Source organism: Pogoniulus pusillus, chromosome 9 (genome assembly GCF_015220805.1).
Source record: "Pogoniulus pusillus isolate bPogPus1 chromosome 9, bPogPus1.pri, whole genome shotgun sequence".
In the NCBI taxonomy this organism is placed as follows: Eukaryota; Metazoa; Chordata; class Aves; order Piciformes; family Lybiidae; genus Pogoniulus; species Pogoniulus pusillus.
The window spans coordinates 36,815,994-36,837,710 of NC_087272.1; the positions used below are offsets into that span (position 1 = coordinate 36,815,994).

General features: G+C 48.6%; 1 protein-coding gene across 1 annotated transcript in view; it reads right to left on the reverse strand.

The window, feature by feature from the left end:
• Positions 1–21,717, reverse strand: part of GABRG1 (gamma-aminobutyric acid type A receptor subunit gamma1) — a 79,568-nt gene that overhangs the window by 53,038 nt on the left and 4,813 nt on the right. The window contains exon 2 of the mRNA XM_064149210.1: positions 4,212–4,360. Coding sequence (XP_064005280.1) covers positions 4,212–4,360 — 149 coding nt within the window. The remainder of the gene's footprint in view (positions 1–4,211; positions 4,361–21,717) is intronic.

Below are 21,717 nucleotides of genomic sequence, written 5' to 3' on the forward strand. Positions count from 1 at the left end.
TCTGAAATCTGAAAAGCTCTACAGTGAGTCACTAACTAAAAGGTAGAATTCTTGCCCTATCAAGATGCAGTACATAAGTGAAGGCAAGGATTACAGCAAAATTCCTCTGTGCCCATCTAAATCCAATTGATTTGTCAGAATAAACTCCTCTTCCTCTACTTTATCTCCACTTTTTCTAACTGTTATGAGGAGAAGGGACAAAGAGAGATCTTTTATCCTTTCATCTCCATCTACCAGATAATCATGAAAAGGAACCCTAGTGGAGACAGTTTATGCCCTCATATTTCCCTTGTCCTGGAGAGAGTCCAGAGGAGAACCATGAAGATGGTCAGAAAACTGAAGCACCTCTTTCTTGAAGACAGGCTGAGAGGGATGGACTTGTTTAGCCTGGACAAGAGAAGGATCCAGGATGGGCAGAGGGCTGGACCTGCTCTACTATGAGAAGAGACTGAGGGAGTTGGGGCTGTTCAGTCTGGAGAAGAGAAGGCTCCCAAGTGACCTTATTGAAGCTTTTCAGTATCTTCAGAGGGCTACAGGATAACTGGGGAGGGACTTTCTAGGCTGTCAGGTAGTGATAGGACTGGGAGGAATGGAACAAAGCTGGAAATGGGTAGATTCAGACTGGATATTAGGAGGAAGTTCTTCCCCGTGAATGTGGTGGGAGCCTGGAACAGGTTGCCCAGAGAGGTGGTGGAAGCCTCATCCCTGAAGGTGTTTAAGGCCAGGCTGGATGAGGCTGTAGACAGCCTGATCTTCTGTGAGGTGTCCCTGGCCATGGCAGGGCAGCTGGAACTAAATGACCCTTGTGGTCTCATCCAGCCCTGACTGATTCTGTGATTCTCATTGGATTTGATTTCTAACCCTGACTGATTTTATGATCTTATACCTACAGGAGGTCTACAGAAAAGCTGGAGAGGGACCTTTTTTACAACATACAGTGATAGGACAAGGAGTAATTACTTTAAATTGAAAGAAGGCAGCTTTAGATTACACATAAGGAATAATTTCTTCACTGTGAGAGTGGTGAGGCACAGGAACAGGTTGCCCAGAGAAGTTATGTACACCATATCCACAGAGATCATAGAATCATAGAATCAAGTAGGTTGGAAGAGACCTCCAAGCTCATCCAGTTCAACCTAGCACCCAGCCCTGGCCAACCAACCAGACCATGGCACTCAGTGCCTCAGCCAGGCTTGGCTTCAACACCTCCAGGGACGGTGCCTCCACCACCTCCCTGGGCAGCCCATTCCAATGCCAATCACTCTCTCTGACAACAACTTCCTCCTAACATCCAGCCTAGACCTCCCCCAGCACAACTTCAGACTGTGTCCCCTTCTTCTGTTGCTGCTTGCCCGAGGTAAAGAGCCCAACCCCACCTGGCTACAGCCTCCCTTCAGGTAGCTGCAGACAGCAATGAGCTCTGCCCTGAGCCTCCTCTGCTGCAGGCTGCACACCCCCAGCTCCCTCAGCCTCTCCTCACAGGGCTCTGCTCCAGGCCCCTCACCAGCTTTGTCACCCTTCTCTGGACACCTTCCAGCACCTCAACATCTCTCTTGAATTGAGGGGCCCAGAACTGGACACAGCACTCAAGGTGTGTCCTACCTCCCTTGTCCTACTGGCCACACTGTTCAAGGCCAGGCTGGATGGGACTTTGAGTAATTTGATCTAGTGGGAAGTGTCCCTTGCCCATCACAGAGTCATTGGAACTAAGTGATCTTTATCAGCCCTTCCAACCCCAACCATTCTAAGATCCTTTGCCCTTTGTTGCATCCCCTGTCAAGGGGAAGGCAAAGCAACTCTCTTCATCCATCACACACTGAGGCTTTGGTAAGAACTATGCTGCAAGATCTTTCTTGTCATCTAAATACTTGCTAATTCAATTAAATGAACAGGAAGGCAAAGACAACAAACTTCACGGGACTCACATGTGACTGTATTATGACAGTGAGAGAAACAAATGTCATTCAGCATCTCCAGGGTACCAGTCAACAACATAACAGAACTGGGGAAGAAAGCAATTTGTCAGCAGCTTTCAAAAGCAGGCACTTAGGCTGAGATTGCATCTGCCTGCTCTCCCACATCAATGAAGCAAGCCCAGATTGTTGCATTGTTTATCACATAAGCAGCTTACAGACTTCCACCACATCCCTTTGATAGGGAAAGCCAAGTAGTCAACAAATAATTAAGTCCTCCACCTCTGACTTCACAGTAGAGCAAACAAACTCAAGAGACAATGAATCATTCTTCCTCAGTCTGATCCAGCATGCATCTGGTAGGCAAGAGCTGGTGAGATTTGATGCATTCCATGGTTTCAACACAGCAGCCTTCCAGATGTTTACACTTATTAGTTATAGGCAAATTGATGCTTTGGCTACTGAAAGGCAAAACTGCTTCCCTGCTAGCTGCAGAGTTTGGTTTCTAGCAGTGCAGCTTTCCTTCCTGTTGCAGTTTAGAGCTAGTGCCCCAGCCTAGTGTTTTAACTCTAAATTAAGTGTTCCCAGAGAGAATTCCAGGCTAAAGAATAAACAATTTTAGGACAGGACACAGAATAATAATAAGATAAGCTTCTCTAATTCCATTGGTCTGCTGACTACCTTGTATTTTGCTGGAATATCTGGTGTTTTATTGTACTGTTTTGTTCTTTCCTCTCTCTCTGGCTACCTTATGCTTGGTTTTTCACTTCTCCATCTCTGTCTCCTGACTCTGCATGCAGGCAGATCTCATGCTGTTCTGACTTTGCAAGGTATAGGGAGTGGGCAGAGAGAGCCAGCAGGCTGGCTGTGGACAGGCTCTCTGGGCTCTCCAGAGGGATGGAGGGAGCTGAAACAGGGTACATGGAGATATTTGTCAGTGATATGGACAGAGGCACTGAGTGCAGCTTCAGTAAGTTTGCTGCCCACACCAAGCTGTGTGGTGCAGCAGCCAGGCTGGAGGGCAGGGATCCATCCAGAGGGACCTGGACAGGCTGCAGAGGTGGGCACAAGCCAAGCTCAGGAGGTTCAACAAGACCAAGTGCAAGGTCCTGCAACTGGGTCGAGGCAATGCCAAGCACAACTCCAGGCTGGGCAGTGAGTGGCTGCAGGGCAGCCCTGAGGAGAGGGACTTGGGGGTGCTGCTGGAGGAGAAGCTGCACAGGAGCCAGCAGTGTGCACTTGCAGCCCAGAAAGCCAAGCAGAGCCTGGGCTGCAGCAGCAGCAGTGTGGCCAGCAGGGCCAGGGAGGGGATTCTCCCCCTCTGCTCTGCTCTGCTCTGCTCTGCTCTGCTCTGCTGAGACTCCACCTGGAGTCCTGCATCCAGTTCTGGAGCTGCTATGACAAGAAGGATATGGAGATGCTGGAGAGTGTCCAGAGCAGGGCCAGGAGGATGCTCAGAGGGCTGCAGCAGCTCTGCTGTGAGCACAGCCTTCCAGGATCTGAAGGGAGCTACGAAAGAGCTGGGGAGGGACTTTTCAGGATATCAGGGAGTGACAGGAGTAGGGGGAATGGAGCAAAGCTGGAGGTGGGGAGATTCAGATTGGCCATGAGGAGGAAGCTGTTGAGCATGAGAGTGGTGAAACACGTCCAGCCTCCAGCCATGGGGCCTCAACCACCTCCCTGGGCAACCCAGTCCAGCCTCTCACCACTCTCATGCTCAACAACTTCCTCCTCACTCCCAGCCTCACTCTCCCCACCTCCAGATTTGCTCCATTCCCCCCACTCCTGACACTCCCTCACAACCTAAAAAGTCCCTCCCCAGCATTTTTGTAGCCCACTTCAGATCCTGGAAGGCCACAAGAAGGTCCCCTGGGAGCCTCCTCTGCTCCAGCCTACACAGCCCCAACTCTTTCAGGCTGTGCTCACAGCAGAGCTGCTGCAGCCCTCTCAGCATCCTCCTGGCCCTGCTCTGGACACTCTCCAGCATCTCCACAGCCCTCCTGTCCCAGGGGCTCCAGAACTGGATGCAGGACTCCAGGTGGGGTCTCAGCAGAGCAGAGCAGAGGGGGAGAATCCCCTCCCTGGCCCTGCTGGCCACACTGCTGCTGCTGCAGCCCAGGCTCTGCTTGGCTTTCTGGGCTGCACTTGTGAACCAGTTGCAGAAATCCATTGCATTTTATTGCTGCTTGTTAAATTAAGATGGAACCTTTGCATCAAGGAGGTTTTTGCCATCTCTGACAAAACAGACACCACTTCTGCTTCCCACCTTCTGTTTACTGAAGGATTGCACAGGCTTACCCCCAATATCTGGCCGAAGCTTATTATCATATCCTTGAAGCAAGGAGTCCAGTATGTGAGTTACATCCCCACCGTGAATCTTTGGTGCAAGGACCCATGTTTTGTTCACAGTTAGGTCTTCATCATCCTCATCATCTGCTTTATCAGCTCTATGGTGAGTGAATAAGAGAAAAAAAAAGAAAGAAAGAAGAAAAAAGAAGGTTAGGTTAAAAAAAAAACCCCACCTGAACAGTGAAACTAAATACACAAGAGGTGAAGGAGGAAAAAAAAGCTGCTAAAATATTGAACATTATTTAGAGTACTGCATTAAAGTCCAAATGCACTCTGGTGCCAAGAGAAAGAGGCAGGGCTTTATTTAAAGAAGCAACGTTTTGGTTTATGGCAGCAGAGAGTGTAAGCTAATAAAGGTGTCAAGAGAGGCATTAACACATCACCCATGCAGGAAGAACTCAAGCCAGGAGTCAAAGCCATAAAGGCAGCTGTAGACATCCCTTTTTCTGTCAGCCTTTCCCTGGTTTAAAACACAAAATGTTATTCCCAAGCTTTTCCCTACATGTATTTCATCTCAGTTCCTGGTACTGATGTTTCTAAGGGATGCTTAATCATGGGGAAAGATATATCTTGGTGCCAGGAACACTAACAGTATCGCTTCCTAGCAGGACATGAAACATGAGAACATTAAAAAGTAAGACTTGGATACTTAATTCACTTGCACTCAAATGTCAAGAAAGCAAACCAACATGACATCTGTGTGCCTTGACTCATAGAACCATAGAGCACTTCATGCTTAAAGACCATCCAGTTCCAACCCCCTTGCCACTGGCAGGGACACCTTCCCATAGATTGGGTTGCTCAAGGCCTCATCTAACCTGGCATTGAATACCTCCAGGGAAGGGCAATCCACAAACTCCCTGAGCAACCTGCTCCAGAGTCTCACCATCCTTAATGCAACAATCTTCCTAATCTCAAGTCTAAACTCACCATCCCTAGAGGTGTTCAAACAAAGCCTGGATGAGGCACTTAGTGCCATGGTCTGGTTGATTGGCCAGGGCTGGGTGCTAGGTTGGACTGGATGAGCTTGGAGCTCTCTTCCAACCTGCTTGATTCTGTGATTCTTTGATTCTAAGCTTTCATCAATCAAGTACAGACAGAGGTCTGCACCCCCCTGGACAGGGTGCAGACAGGAACAACAGAACAAGGGGACACAGTCTCAAGTTGTGCCAGGGGAGGTCTAGGCTGGATGTTAGGAGGAAGCTCTTCACACAGGGAGTGATTGGCATTGGAATGGGCTGCCCAGGGAGGTGGTGGAGTTGCCATCCCTGGAAGTGTTCAAGCAAAGCGTGGCTGAGGCACTTAGTGCCATGGTTGATTCTATGATTCTAAACCTGCCCTCCCCAAGCTTCAATCCATTCCCTCATCCTATCACTGCAAGTCCTTTTAAAAAGTCCCTCCTAAGCTTTCTCATAGTCCCTTCAGCTACTGGAAGGTCACTCTAAGGTCTCCCTGGAGCCTTCTCCAGGCTGAACAGCCCCAACTACCTCACCCTGTCCCCATAGGGAACATTCTCCAGCTCTCCTACCATCTTCATGGCTTCCTCTGGACCCTCTCCAGCAGCTCTGCATTCACACAAGCTACAGCCCAATTGCTGTACCATTCCTTTGAGTTAACCTTTGTTAGCTACCTGTTTTATCAAGATGAAACAAACATGCAGGGAAAAGCCTTCCACCTTCATTTATTGCCTATCTTTTAATGAGACAAGCTGCAACACACAGTTAATCACTAAGTCATCAGGAAGAAACTGCAATACCTTGATTGCATCTGCAGATTCACTCAGATAGCATCAAAAGGTCAGAGGATGCCTGGATGCAGTTTTCTTTCCATTTGAGTTAAAAGAATGTGGACTGAAGCATTCCTCCAGCACTGAAGTTTGCAATCCATATCACTCAGCCAGCTTACTGCAGGGAACTGCTATGGGCTTCAATTCAAGCAGGGTGGATCAGAGTGATAGCAGCAGCTCTGACAGTTACACACAACGTGGCTTCAACAAGTGGACACTGGCTGGCAGCTACTGGCTGGATGTATGCAACCCACACAAACCAGTTGCAAGGGGAACATGAGCCCAGGCCCTCCAGTGAAAGATAGCAATTGACTGACTGCCCCTGTACCAATTGGTATTGCACACCAACCACAGAACCACAGAATCAGCCAGCTTGGAAAAGACCTCTAGGATCATCGAGTCCAACCTAGCACCCAGCCCTTCTAACTAACTAAACCATGGCACTAAGTGCCTCATTCAGCCTCCTCTTAAACACTTCCAGGGATGATGACTCTACCACCTCCCTGGGCAGCCCATTCCAATGCCAATCACTCTCTCTGCCAACAATTTTGTACTAACATTCAGCCTAAAACTGCCCTGGTGCAGCTTGAGGCTGTGTTCCCTGGTTCTGTCACTGGGTGCCTAGAAGAAGAGACCAACCCCACCTGGCTACAACCTCCCTGCAGGTAGTTGTAGACAGCAATGAGCTCTGCCCTGAGCCTCCTCTTCTCCAGGCTGCACACCCCCAGCTCCCTCAGCCTCTCCTCACAGGGCTGTGCTCCAGGCCCCTCACCAACTTCTTTGCCCTTCTCTGGACACCTTTCAGCACCTCAACATCTTTCTTGAATTGAGGAGCCCAGAACTGGACACAGCACTCAAGGTGTGGCCTGAGCAGTGCTGAGCACAGAGGTAGAATAACCTCCCTTGTCCTACTGGCCACACTGCTCCTGAGCCAGCCCAGGATGCCATTGGCTCTCTTGGCCACCTGGGCACACTGCTGCCTCATCTTCACCTACTGTCAACCAGCAGCCAGATCAGGTCTCTCACACCTGCAAGCAAGTTGCAAGAGTCTGTTACAGCTGAAAGTAATATGCACTTTAAAGGCAAGATTCCCTGACAGCTTCCCCTCTAACAGCCTGCAAAGTGCTTGTTTTCTTTCAAGTTGAAATGCACCACAAAACACTTGGTCTTTACTTCACTACAGAGACATTATAGAAATGTCAGATATGAAATATTTAACATTTCCCATTAGCAGGATCCCACTAACAGGAGCACTAAAAAGAAGCAGGAAACTAAGTTTTGTGACTGCACACTCTTCTTTTTCCCCTCAAAGCTACCTTCTGCCAGATCTTTCATGTTTCATTACCATGCAGCCATATTTTTTGGGCTGCTTGCACTTTAGATCATCTAATTACTACCTAAATGAGCTTATGGTTGCTAAGAGTGCAGAGGCTATCCTTGGCCTTCCTCAGCACCAGCATTAAGATGATGAGGAGGAAAACTTAATTTATAAGCAGCTCTCTAAGAGGCATCCCCACTACAAAACTGACCTTTACTTTTGTGCCCACTACAAAACTGACTTTTCCTTCTTCTTTCTGTCCTCCACCCCACAAACAGGAGAAAGTATGGTGAAGCTGTCAGAGTTCACAGAACCATTCAAGATGGAAGAGACAGTCTCCATCCCTGGGGCTGTTCAAGGCAAGGTTGGATGTGGCACTTGGTGCCATGGTCTAGCCTTGAGCTCTGTGCTAAAGGGTTGGACTTGATGATCTCTGAGGTCTCTTCCAACCCTGATGATACTGTGATACTGTGACCCCTGGGGTCAAGTCCAACCACTGACCCTGCTCTAGAAAGTTCACCACCAAACCATCACAGGCTCACAGGCTGTTAGGGGTTGGAAGGGAGCCAAGGAGATCTACAACTACCTGAGGGGTGCTTGTGGCCAGGAGGAGGTTGCTCTCTTCTCTCAGGTGGCCAGCACCAGAACAAGAGGACACAGCCTCAAGCTGTGCCAGGGGAGATTTAGGCTGGAGGTGAGGAGAAAGTTCTTCCCTGAGAGAGTCATTGGACACTGGAATGGGCTGCCCGGGGAGGTGGTGGAGTCGCCGTCCCTGGAGCTGTTCAAGGCAGGACTGGACGTGGCACTTGGTGCCATGGTCTGGCCTTGAGCTCTGTGGTAAAGGGTTGGACTTGATGATCTGTGAGGTCTCTTCCAACCTTGATGATACTGTGAGACTGTGAGATCACTGAGTCCACACATTTCCCACTATTTACACACAACTATCTCACTTTAGCTAGAAAATAAGATACACTGGGAAAGGTGTCAGCTGCAATAAGAGAAATCCACTACACTTCCATACCAGCACAGAAGGTTAACAAGAGCTTATGGCTCACTAATCCATTAGCTAAACCAGCACACTCAGGAAGTCATAGAATCAGTCAGAGCTGGAAGGGACCACAAGGAGCAGCCAGTTCCAACCCCCCTGCCATGCCCAGGGACACCCTACCCTAGAGCAGGCTGCACACAGCCTCAGCCAGCCTGGCCTCAAACACCTCCAACCATGGGGCCTCAGCCACCTCCCTGGGCAACCCATTCCAGCCTCTCACCACTCTCATGCTCATCAGCTTCCTCCTCACCTCCAGGCTGAATCTCCTCACCTCCAGCTTTGCTCCATAGCAAAACCTGGAGCACTAGAGTATCCTTGTTCCATACAGAGACAGGATATATTCTGACTCTTTCTGTTGCTATCTTACTGACCTTTTCAGAGATCAGAATCACAGAAACATCCAGGTTGGAAAAGTCCCTCAGGATCACCTATTGCAACTTAGGACCCTATTGTACAAGATTCACCTTAAACCATAGCCCCAAACACCACATCCAAACGACCCTTAAACACATCCAGGGTGGGTGACTCCACCACCTCCCTGGGCAGCTCATTCCAGTCCATAACCACTCTCTCCAAGGAAAACTTTTTCCTAATGTCTAATCTAAACCTCCCTAGTCTCAACTTGAGGCCATTCCTCCTTGTTCTGGCTCATTACCTGTGAGAAGAATCCAGCAGCAGCCTCTCCTTAATGTTCCTTTGAGTAGTTGCAGAGAGCAATGAAATCTCCCTGCAGCCTCCTCTTCCTCAAACCAAACAGCCCCAGCTCTCTCAGTCAGATGATTGGTTGTGATTAACACATCTTGCTACCAGCATCCTATCTTTTAAACACTTCTTTAAAGTATGCTCAAGAGCAGTGAGCATGCAATAAAGGCTATAATGTCCCTGAAGTGTTGATGGCTCCCAGTTCCACACTTTGGATTCCTGAGCCGTAGCCACTGACGCACAGCCACAGGAAGGAGATAAGAAAGAAATGATGCTGGCTGGAAAAAGGAAGTGACTGGAATACATAGAAAAGTCTTCTGTACTCCCTCCAGTGAAGCAGAGTAGACAGCACTTGCCAACTTGAGTTCTCCATCTAGATATTTCTGGCAGAGTAGCACACAGCTCCCCCAGAAGAGCACCAAGGCTCAGGAAGACACCAGGACAGACACCCAGGGCAGATTAATTTAGAGTCATAGAATAGAATCATAGAATGGTTTAGGTTGGAAGAGACCTCAAGGGTCATCCAGTTCCAACCTCCTGCCATAGGCAGGGACACCTCCCACTAGAACAGGTCACTCAAGGCCTCATCCAACCTGGCCTTGAACAAACTCCAGGGAGGGTGTGGAGCACAGAATCACCCAATGTGATTCACACTCAGTGATTCTGTGCTCCACAACCTCCCTGGGCAAGCTGTGCCAGTGTCCCACCACCCTCACTGCAAACAGCTTCTTCCTAACATCTAAACTGAATCTCCCCTCTGCCATTTTAAACCCATTCCTCCTCATCCTGTCATTACAAGACCTTGTCAATAGTCCCTCCTCAGCCCTCCTGTAGCCCCCTTCAGATACTGGAAGGCAACTCCAAGGTCTCCTCCAAGCCTTCTCCTCTCCAGGCTGCACAGCCCCAACTCTCTCAGCCTGTACTCACAGCAGAGCTGCTGCAGCCCTCTCAGCATCTTGGTGGCCTCCTCTGCACTGGGTCCAACACTTCCATGTCCTTTTTGTGTTGGGGGCTCCAGAACTGCACCCAGGACTGCAGGTGGGGTGTGAGGAGAGCAGAGCCAAGGGGCAGAATCCCCTCCCTTGCCCTGCTGCCCACACTGCTCTTGCTGCAGCCAGCACAGGGTTTTGTCTGGGCTGCACTCACACTGCAGCCTCATGTTGAGCTTTTCATTACCCCAGACCCCCAGGTCCTTTTCCTCAGGGCTGCTCTCACCCACTCCCCACCCATCCTGGAGTTGTACTCCAGGTGGGATCTCAGGAGAGCAGAATAATGGGGAAGAATCCCCTCCCTTGCCCTGCTGGCCTCACTTTAGGGGTGTGGATTACTGATCTTTGTCTTACTAAATAGATTTGAACTACTGTGTTTCAAAGATAGAAATCTCCTCTGATTTACAGCCAGGAAGATAAGCTGAGATGATTTACCAGGATCTAACCTAAGTTCTTGGACAATGTTCTTTAAAGAATTACAGACTTTAGAAAACAAGGTGGTTCAAAACCCTTGGCTCTACTTGCATCTCACTTTGTAAAGTCTCATACTCTTTTTTTTTCATCCAGGATTTAGAATGTGGTAGAAGGTAAGACAGAAGACAGCAAAGATCACTCCAAACCAGAGAACAGAATGTCAAATGCAGGTACAGAGGTAGTTCAAACATTAGCAACAGTTAATCTCTGCTGAGCACTTTTTTAACTTCATGCAGGCAGAATAAATCTAACAAACAGCTCAAGGTTAATGTCAATTAGCTCCACTCTCACTTTACCAGTAGCACTTTCTCCCATCTCAAATATCTCTGGGAAAAAGAGCATACTTGGAGAGAAGTTATTTTGCTTTCTAAGTTCACTGAAAGGTTATTTTGCTACACATAGACTATAATACTTGATCCTCTCTCCATTTGCTGGAGAGCACTTTTTTTGTTCCCAACAAAGTTCACTCTGTGGCTTTCAGAATGTCTGGAGAGTCAAAGACTGTGAATAAAAGCATGAAACCAGACAAAACCACTTCTGTTCTGTGGCATGAAGCACTTTTACATCTACTACTGAAGGGGTTAATCCCAATTTGAATGATTTTTGCAAACAAGAAAGAGAATCATAGATTCATAGAATCAAGCAGGTTGGAAAAGACCTGCAAGATCATCCAGTCCAACCTAGCACCCAGCCCTGGCCAACCAACCAGACCATGGCACTAAGTGCCCCAGCCAGGCTTGGCTTCAACACCTCCACAGATGGTGACTCCACCACCTCCCTGGGCAGCCCATTCCAATGCCAATCACTCTCTCTGACAATAACTTCCTCCTAACATCCAGCCTAGACCTCCCCTGCCACAACTTCAGGCTGTGTCCCCTTCTTCTGTTGCTGGTTGCCTGGCAGAAGAGACCAACCCCACCTGGCTACAGCCTCCCTGCAGGCAGCTGCAGACAGCAATGAGCTCTGCCCTGAGCCTCCTCTGCTGCAGGCTGCACACCCCCAGCTCCCTCAGCCTCTCCTCACAGGGCTGTGCTCCAGGCCCCTCACCAGCTTTGTTGCCCTTCTCTGGACACCTTCCAGCACCTCAACATCTCTCTTGAATTGAGGAGCTCAGAACTGGACACAGCACTCAAGGTGTGGCCTGACCAGTGGTGAGTACAGGGGCAGAATACCCTCCCTTGTCCTACTGGCCACACTGTTCCTGGCTCTCTTGGCCACCTGGGCACACCACTGGCTCATGTTCAGCTACTATCTGCCAGAACCCCCAGGTTCCTTTCTGCCTGTCTGCTCAGAGCTCACATCTAAACACGCTTTTTGTTCTAACCCTTCAGCTAGCCCCATAAACACAACAGCAAACTGCATGTATACAGTTAACAGTAATTAGGCAAAAAGAGCCCTAATTATGCTCTCTGTCCTTCAACTAATTGGAGACATAGCCATGACTAATAAATCCCTGAGCACATGAGACTAATGACTAAATAAAGTCTTTTTCAACATCAGGCAATGCACTAATCTTCAGACATTAATATCACAGGTCTTTGTTCTCCTTTAAAGATGAGGAAAAAACAATCAGATCAGCTTTAAGTTGCAATTAACTTCTGTCAGGCTGTGTAATGAACTGGGGAAAAAACAGAGTTGATACCATCAGAGTGCTCCTCCTGGTCTTTGCGTCATGTGCAGCAAAGTATTACCTGCAAAAGTACCTGTATAGCCTAGGTGGGAGCATTTAAACACATCTAAACCCCAGGCACTTACTCCCACTCAACATGCCCAAGGGTATCCAGTCCCCCAAGCAGGGTTGATTTCACAGTATCACAGTATCAACAAGGTTGGAAGGGACCTCATAGATCTTCAAGTCCAAGCCTTTACCACAATTCTCAAGGCTAGACCATGGCACCAAGTGCCACGTCCAATCTTGCACTTTAGCAAAGAGCAGAGCCTCCTGTGAGCTTGTGGTGAGGATAGAAGGACTCTGCTTTGCTCCTAGCTCACCCTCTGATTCCCAGGTTAGTATTTTGCTGCTCCTCACCAAGGTTTCCCTTCTGTGAGAGGTGTAGTGCCCAGCCAGGTCCATTGCCCAGACCTCTGAGATGTTCATCTGCAGACAATGAGCTTCAGCAGGAGCAGGAAGAAATTGCATAGGGCAAATTCTGCTCCTCCTTACACTTGCCCAGACATGAGGATGTTCTTAGAATCACAGGATCAAGCAGGCTGGAAGAGAGCTCCAAGCTCAGCCAGCCCAACCTAGCACCCAGCTCTGGCCAACCAACCAGACCATGGCACTAAGTGCCCCAGCCAGGCTTGGCTGCAACACCTCCAGCCACGGCCACTCCACCACCTCCCTGGGCAGCCCATTCCAATGCCAATCACTCTCTCTAGCAGGAACTTCCTCCTAACATCCAACCTGAACCTGCCCTGGCACAGCTTCAGGCTGTGTCCCCTTGTTCTGTCTCTGGCTGCCTGGCAGCAGAGCCCAACCCCACCTGGCTACAGCCTCCCTGCAGCTTCAGGCTGCAGACAGCAATGAGCTCTGCCCTGAGCCTCCTCTTCTGCAGGCTGCACACCCCCAGCTCCCTCAGCCTCTCCTCACAGGGCTGTGCCCCAGGCCCCTCACCAGCCTTGCTGCCCTGCTCCAAACACCTTCCAGCACCTCAACATCTCTCTTCAATTCAGAAGCCCAGAGCTGGACACAGTTCTTGCAGCACTTGCTCCATGTACTGTGCTCTGGAAAGCCAAAAGCAGGGACAGACGACAGGAATCCAAGCCCCAAGGTGTGTGTGTGTGCTCCTCTGCCCTGCCCTGTGTGCCTATGCTCACCTGCAGGAGAAATGCCTTCCCCCCTCCCCCTTTCTTCTTAATTCACAGAACTGTTCTTTGTTTCCTTCATCTCACCCTAGATGTTTCCTCCTTGCATGCCCATTCAGTAATTCCCCCCAGTAGACATCTGTCAGGAGTACAGACAAAAACCAGCACAGCTTTGATGCAACATCATCATAGGGAAGCTGTAAGACTTCTGGAGAAGCAGCAGAGTCTGGGCAGGGAACATTAATTATCTCCACCACCATTTCATGGTTACACACAAGCAACTCAAGTATCAAGAATAGTGTGGCCAGTAGGACAAGGAACTGGATGACCTTTGAGGTCCCTTCCAACCTAAACCATTCTTTGATTCTGTGATTTCCTTGGTTCTGCCTAAGACAACACAAGAACCTTCAGAAGCTAAAAATAAGGGACTGAGACTCCTGCACAAACACAGCTATTAACTCCTTTCAGCAGCAGCAATAGCAGCAGGACCACATAGTCATGATTGCTACAACAGGACACAATCACAGTTTCCTTCAATAGATTATCTTGAAAGCTGCCTTGCATTGTTAGCTGTCAGCAGTGGAAGCTTTCAACCATCCACTCACAAACCATCTCGCAAGATTTAGCTTCCAAGCTTGGTGGCTGACTTCACCCTCATCAGCCCTGCTACATTTCTGCAGACATGAACTCTCTTTTGCATTTTCATCATCAGCTTCTTCACTGAGAGGCTCTATTCATCACACTGCATTTCTGAGGAAATCAGCCTAACTGCAAGCAAAAAAAAATGCAGGCACTGAAAAAAAAACCCCAAGTCTCCAGCATGCATTACTTGCTCTTCTTAATCCTGAGGGATATGGAGTCACTGATGGATTTCTTCATCTTCACCCAGCCTAAACTCATTTAGACACTTTCTTACCATAATTCTCTTTTCTATTCCCCCTACCCATTCCATTGTCAAACTGTTTCTCCCCTGTGTATTCAATACAACATCTATCTTTTACAGCAAGAGTATTCTGCTCCTTGTCATGTGGTCACTAAAATGTGTGACTATCACAGCTGTCCTCCAATGGATGCAACCTGCAGGCCACCAGCTGGCTGGCCATGGTTGGCAAAGCAGTGTCAGTGCTACAGATCCTTGGTTCATGTCCATCAGATGTGATACAATCCAGTCCTGCATCCAGGTCCAATGCCCTCAACACAAGAAGGACATGGATCTGATGGAGACAGCCCAGAGGAGGGCCACAAAAATGATCAGGGCACTGGAACACCTATGCTATGAGGACAGGCTGAGGGAGCTAGGGGTGTTCAGCCTGGAGGAAAGACACCAGGGAGAACTACTAATGGCCCTCCCATACCTGAAGGGATCCTATAAGAAGGTTGCAGAATTTGTCTACAATGGCCAGTAGTGATAGAACCAGGGCTAATGGTTTGATGTTAGAGAAGAGCAGATTTAGATTGCATGTTAGGATCAAGTTCTTTACTATAAGAGTAGTACAACACTGGAACAGGTTGCCCAGGGAGCTGTTCTGGCCCCATCCCTGGAAGATATTCAAAGTGAAGCTCAACAGGGCTCTGGGCAACCCTCTACTTGAGGATGTCTCTGCTGGCTGCAGTGGGATTGGACTGGATGACCTTTGGAGGTCCCTTCCAACCCAGAGCTTTCTATGATTCTATATTTGATGGCTGGATGCTAGTAAGATCAAAGACCTCTCTCCCCCAGAGGAAACACTGAGGGTAATTCATTTTGTAAAGCATCTCCAAAATTAATTCTGCCATGTAAAAATGTATCCTGATTTCCCCTAGGGTGGTGCCAATTTTCTTTTCCTAAGAGCTGGTGCAGTTATATGTTCTGGATTTAGCAAATAATAGAATAACAGGAGCCAGCAGGGTGAACACACAGCCCAGACACAACCCTGTGCTGGCTGCAGCAAGAGCAGTGTGGGCAGCAGGGCAAGGGAGGGGATTCTGCCCCTTGGCTCTGCTCTCCTCACACCCCACCTGCAGTCCTGGGTGAAGCTCTGCAGCCCCCAACACAAGCAGGACATGGAAGTGTTGGAGCCAGTCCAGAGGCCACCAAGATGCTGAGAGGGCTGCAGCAGCTCTGTTATGAAGACAGGCTGAGAGAGTTGGAGTTCTGCAGCCTGGAGAAGAGAAGGCTTGGAGGAGACCTTGGAATGGCCTTCCAGTATCTGAAGGGGGCTACAGGAAGACTGAGGAGGAACTATTGACAAGGTCTGGTAATGACAGGATGAGGAGGAATGGGTTTGAAGTGGCAGAGGGGAAACTGAAAGTGGATGTTAGGAAGAAGTTCTTTAGAGTCAGGGTGATGGAACACTGGCACAGGTTGCCCAGGGAGTTTTGGCTGCTCCCTACCTGGAGGTGTTCAAGGCCAGGTTGGATGAAGCCTTGAGTCACCTGTTCAATTGGGAGGTGTCCCTGCCTATGGCAGGGGATTGTAACTGGATGATCCTTGAGGTCCCTTCCAACCTAAACCATTCTATGATTCTATAATCTAGAAAATAATGTTACTAATACACTGATGGATTTAGTTGTTGCTCTGTAGCACTTATCCTAAGACAGGGAATTTTCAGCCTCTCATGCCCTGCCAACAAGAATGCTGGAGGGGCACAAGAAGTTGGCAGGGGACACAGCCAGGACAGTGTAGCCAGGTGGGGGGTGGCCTCTTCTCCCAGGCAAGCAGCAACTGAACAAGGGGACACAGTCTCAAGCTGTGCCAGGGTAGGTCTAGGCTGGATGTTAGGAGGAAGTTGTTGTCAGAGAGAGTGATTGGCATTGGAATGGGCTGCACAGGGAGGTGGTGGAGTCACCATACCTGGAGGTGTTGAAGCAAAGCCTGGATGAGGCACTTAGTGCCATGGTCTGGTTGACTGGATAGGGCTGGGTGCTAGGTTGGACCGGCTGAGCTTGGAGGTCTCTTCCAACCTGGTTGATTCTATGATTCTATGATTCTATGATTCTAGACAGCTGATTCAAGCTGGCTGAAGGAATATTCCATACCACATTCAAGCAATGCCTGAATGAGGCACTTAGTGCCATGGTCTGGTTGACTGAACACAGCTGAGTGCTAGGTTGGACTGGCTGAGCTTGGAGGTCTCTTCCAACCTGCTTGATTCTATGATAAGCTGGGGAGGTAGAATGAGCAAGGAGCTGGGTGGTGCCTATTTGCTGGCTGGGCTTAAACCACGACATTATATCAGACAATTAATCTGAAAATGAAGTTGTTATGCATTACAGTGACAGAGTTAGCTACCTAAATTAATACATAATACCTTTTTTTTTCCCTGATATAAATTTCACCCAGCTGTAATTCAGTCTGAAAGATAAATTGGGCCATTAAAATGCATTAATAATAACAAGATGTAATAAGAATAAAACTTAATCCTTCATGATACAATGCCTCAAATAACAGGAAAAGCATGTTAATTGACAGGACTAACAAGCTATTTAACACCTCAAACAATTTCATCCAAAGGGGACATCTCTTGTTACCTCAGATCTCTATTCCCTCTGTCTGCCTTCCTGAAAATGAGAAAAATAACTGCATTACACATTCTGAAATACAGAATTAGTCACTCACACCTTACCAGATATTGATGTGTTGACAAGGATAAGGATTTAGGGATCAAGGCAGAAAGCAAAACAAACATGACACAGTCTCAAGCTGTGCCAGGGGAGGTCTAGGCTGGATGTTAGGAGGAAGTTGTTGCCAGAGACAGTGATTGGCATTGGAATGGGCTGCCCAGGGAGGTGGTGGACTCACTATGCCTGGAGGTGTTCAAGCAAAGCCTGGATGAGGCACTTAGTGCCATGGTCTGGTTGACTGGATAGGGCTGGGTGCTACGTTGGACTGGCTGAGCTTGGAGGTCTCGTTCAACCTGCCTGATTCTGTGGTTCTATGATTAAAAGCCTGGATGAGGCACTTAGTGCCATGGTCTAGTTGACTGGATAGGGCTGGGTGCTAGGTTGAACTGGATGATCTTGGAGGTCTCTTCCAACCTGCTTGATTCTGTGGTTCTATGATTAAAAGCCTGGATGAGGCACTTAGTGCCATGGTCTGGTTGATTGGATAGGGCTGGGTGCTAGGTTGGACTGGATGAGCTTGGAGGTCTCTTCCAACCTGCTTGATTCTGTGATTCTGTGATCTCTGACAGATGAAGAGGCTCCTCCAAGCTAATCATCTACAACATATCATGAAATGCTAGGCTGGAAAGAGAAAGGCAGAAGGATGTTTTCTGACCAAAACTGCTGATTCCTTTGAGAATTAGGTGCTCTGAGTTCTCGTCAATGCAAAAGCTGGCAGAGGAATACAAGGGAATGAAGAGTTTTGATGACTAAAGGCCATATTCCAGTCCTAAAGGGCAGCTGCAGCCATGGGTCTGTACAGAATCACAGAAACATCCAGGTTGGAAAAACCCCTCAGGATCACCAACCATTAACCCTACTCTACGAGATCCACCTTAAACCATATCCCCTAAGCACAACATCCAAATGACCCTGAAACACATCCAGAGTTGGTGACTCCACCACCTCCCTGGGCAGCTCATTCCAGTGCCTGACCACTCCCCCCATGAAAAACATTTTCCTAATGTCCCATCTAAATCTCCCCAGTCTCAGCTCGAGGCCATTCTCCCTTGTTCTGTCTCCAATTACCTGTGACAAGAGACCAGCAGCAGCCCCTCCATGATGTCTCTTCAGGTAGCTGTAGACAGCAATGAGGTCTCCCCTCAGCCTCCTCTTTTTCACACTAACCATCCCCAGCTCTCTCAGTCACTCCTCATAGGATTTACTCCCTAGGCCCTTCCCCAGCTTCACTGCTCTTTTCTGGACCTGCTCCAGCACCTCCACATCTCTCTTGTATTGAGATGCCCAAAACTGAACACAATACTCAAGGCACCCTGAAGACACCCTGAAGAACCAGAGGTACGAACCAAAATCTGCATCCCTCACAAAGAGATGGATGTGGCTGAGCCAGCTGTAGCAGGTAGCACTGGGAGACAAAGATCAGCCTTTTCAGCTAGCAGAAGGCAGCAGGAGATCCTTTGGCTGGAAGCCAGAGAAAATTCAGACTAGAAACACTGTACAACACTTCATTGATTCCTCCTCATCAAATCTTTATGCAGAGACTTAAAGCAGTTATACTGAAGCAACAAACCCGACGCAGAAGCCAAGATGCATGCTGCAGTTTTGTACACTCTGCTATCAGTCTGGATTATCACAACAGGTTCTACTGACTGGAACAGTGATGAAAGCATGGTTTAGAAACGATTTCTTTCCATCTTTGCCATACCACTGAGATTTCATAGAATCACAGAATGTCAGGGGCTGGAAGGGACCTCAAAAGATCATCTGGTCCAGCCCCCCTGCCAGAACAGGATCACCTAGCGCAGATTGCACAGGAACACAGTCAGATGGTTCTTGAATGTTGCCAGAGAGGGAGACTCCACAACCCCCTTGGGCTGCCTGTTCCAGTGCTTTGTCACATTCACAGTGAATAAATTCTTACTCAGCTTCAGAGGGAACCTCCTATGCCTCAGCTTCCACCCATTGTCCCTTGTCTTGTCACTGGGCATCACCCAGCAGAGCCTGGCTCCAGCCTCCTGGCACTCACCCTGCACATATTGATAAACATGAATGAGGTCACCTCTTAGTCCCCTCCTCTCCAAGCCAACAAGCCCCAGCTCCCTCAGGCTCTCCTCATAAGGAAGATGTTCAACTTCCTTAACCATGTTTGTGGCTCTGTGCTGGACTCTCTCCAGCAGCTCCCTGTCCTTCTTGAGCTGGGGGGCTCAGAAGTGGACACAATACTCCAGGTGTGGCCTCACCAGGGCAGAGCAGAGGGGAAGGAGAACCTCCCTCAACCTACTAACCACAGCCTTTCTAAAACACTCCAGAATGGCATTGGCCTTCCTGGCCACAAGAGCACACTGCTGGCTCATGGCCATCCTTCCAACCACCAGAACTCCCAGGTCCTTCTCCCCTTCACTCCTCTCCTCCTTTGAAACGATTCTGTCCTGGTGAACTCCCAATGACCTTTTCAGTCTCGCCTGTTACTTTTATTAGTTTAGTGCTGTTGCATGACTGAACCATTTAAAGTTTAGTGAGGTAGACTCAAGTTCTTAGATAGGTTGATAGGCCACTGAACTCATCAGACTACTTTCAGCCTTGTTAAAAGTGTTTGCATGTGTGAAAATGCAAAATTAGGACTTCTGTGCCACCTCCAGGTTAATTTGATTGCCTTTGAATTACTCCTTACAAATTATTAGCACTCAGAGAAACTGTTAAGAAATGAAAGTTATGTGTCACTGTCATCCACCACCCATTGAAAGGTTCCTGTCAGCGTGCTGCATACTCCCATTCATCATCACCACTTCCCTCTGCTGCTCTTCACCTAATAAGTTATGATATTGTTACTTCACACAAGCACATGCTCAGCTCAGTATGCAGTGCAAGAAAGTGTTAGGGAGGTGATTAAAAAAGCCCCAGCACTCCTTCTTTCACTAATGGTACCATGAAAGTGTCTCTGCCCATCTTGGGGAAGCTCATCTTTGCTTCTGTGTGAGCCCCACACACATCATAGGATCATAGAATCAAGCAGGTTGGAAGAGACCTCCAAGATCATCCAGGCTAACCTAGCACCCAGCCCTATCCAGTCAACCAGACCATGGCACTAAGTGCCTCACTTTTTAATGCATGCATCTGTGATAGCTCAAAACAAAGTGATTCACTTTCAAACAGTGGATATGCTAAGTCCATTTCAGTAGCCACAGAATCATAGAATCAGCTGGGTTGGAAGACACCCCCAAGCTCATCCAGTCTAACCTAGCACCCAGCCCTGGCCAATCAACCAGACCATGGCACTAAGTGCCTCATCCAGGCTTTGCTTCAACACCACCAAGGATGGTGACTCCACCACCTCCGTGGGCAGCCCATTCCAATCACTCTCTCTGACAACAACTTCCTCCTAACATCCAGCCTAGACCTCCCCTGCCACAACTTGAACTATATCCCTTTGTTCTGTTGCTGGCTGCCTGGCAGAAGAGCCCAACCCCACCTGGCTACAGCCTCCCTTCAGGTAGTTGTAGAGAGCAATGAGATCACCCCTGAGCATCCTCTTCTCCTACTGGCCATAGAAACTATGATGCTGCATGAGACCCAGATAGTTACTACTCCTCTGCAGCTTCAAAGGCAAAGCCCAGACTCTCCAACCTCCTTGCAAATGGACTTCTGTACCCAGCAAAAAGTTGACAAAAGTCATCAAATGCTTAACTACAACTCTTTTTGCCCACCTCAGGAAGTCTTGCACTGGTAACAAGGCTGCTCTTATTTAACATCCAGCATGCTTAACAAAGAGCAAGTCAATTGAAAATGAAGTTCAGTTTCCCATTTCTTATTGTGGATTGCCACAGGCTGAAGGTTTCCTTTAAATTCATAGTAAGAAAACTGTGTGCAAAGGCTGGAGGTATTTCTGGGTCTTTATGTCTCATTAAACTTTATGCTACCCAAAGAAAACATTAATAAACTTTTAATAAATCCTCTCTTCAACCACCAGGACTGCTAAATAACTGTGGGTGTAGTCTACCTGGAATTCAGCAAAGCCTTTGACACTGTGTGCCACAAAAAGCTCCTGGCCAAGCTGGCAGCTCCTGGCTTGGACAGATTCACTCTGATGTGGGTCAAGAAATGGCTGGAAGGCTGGGCCTAGAGAGTGGTGGTGAATGGTGCCACATCCAGTTGGCAGCTGTCACTAGTGGTGTGCCCCAGGGATCAGTGCTGGGCACAGTCCTGTTCAACATCTTTATTGATGACCTGGATGAAGGGATTGAGTCCAGCATCAGTAAGTTTGCAGATGACACCAAACTAGGAGCAGGTGTGGATCAGTTGGAGGGTAGGAGAGCCCTGCAGAGGGACCTGGCCAGGCTGGATGGGTGGGCAGAGGCCAATGGGATGAGATTTAACAAGGTCAGGTGCAGGGTTCTGCACTTTGGCTACAACCCCAAGCAGGACTACAGGGTGGGGACAGAGTGGCTGAAGAGAGGTCTGGCAGAAAGGAATAATAGAATCATAGAACAGAATCATAGAATCAGTCAGGGTTGGAAGGGACCACAAGGATCATCTAGTTCCAACCCCCCTACCATGGGCAGGGACCCCCTACCCTAGAGCAGGCTGCACACAGCCTCAGCCAGCCTGGCCGTAAACATCTCCAGAGATGGGGCTTCAATCACCTCCCTGGGCAACTCCTTCCAGGCTCTCACCACCCTCATGATCAACAACCTCATATCCACTCTGAATCTCGGGGTACTAGTAGATAGTAG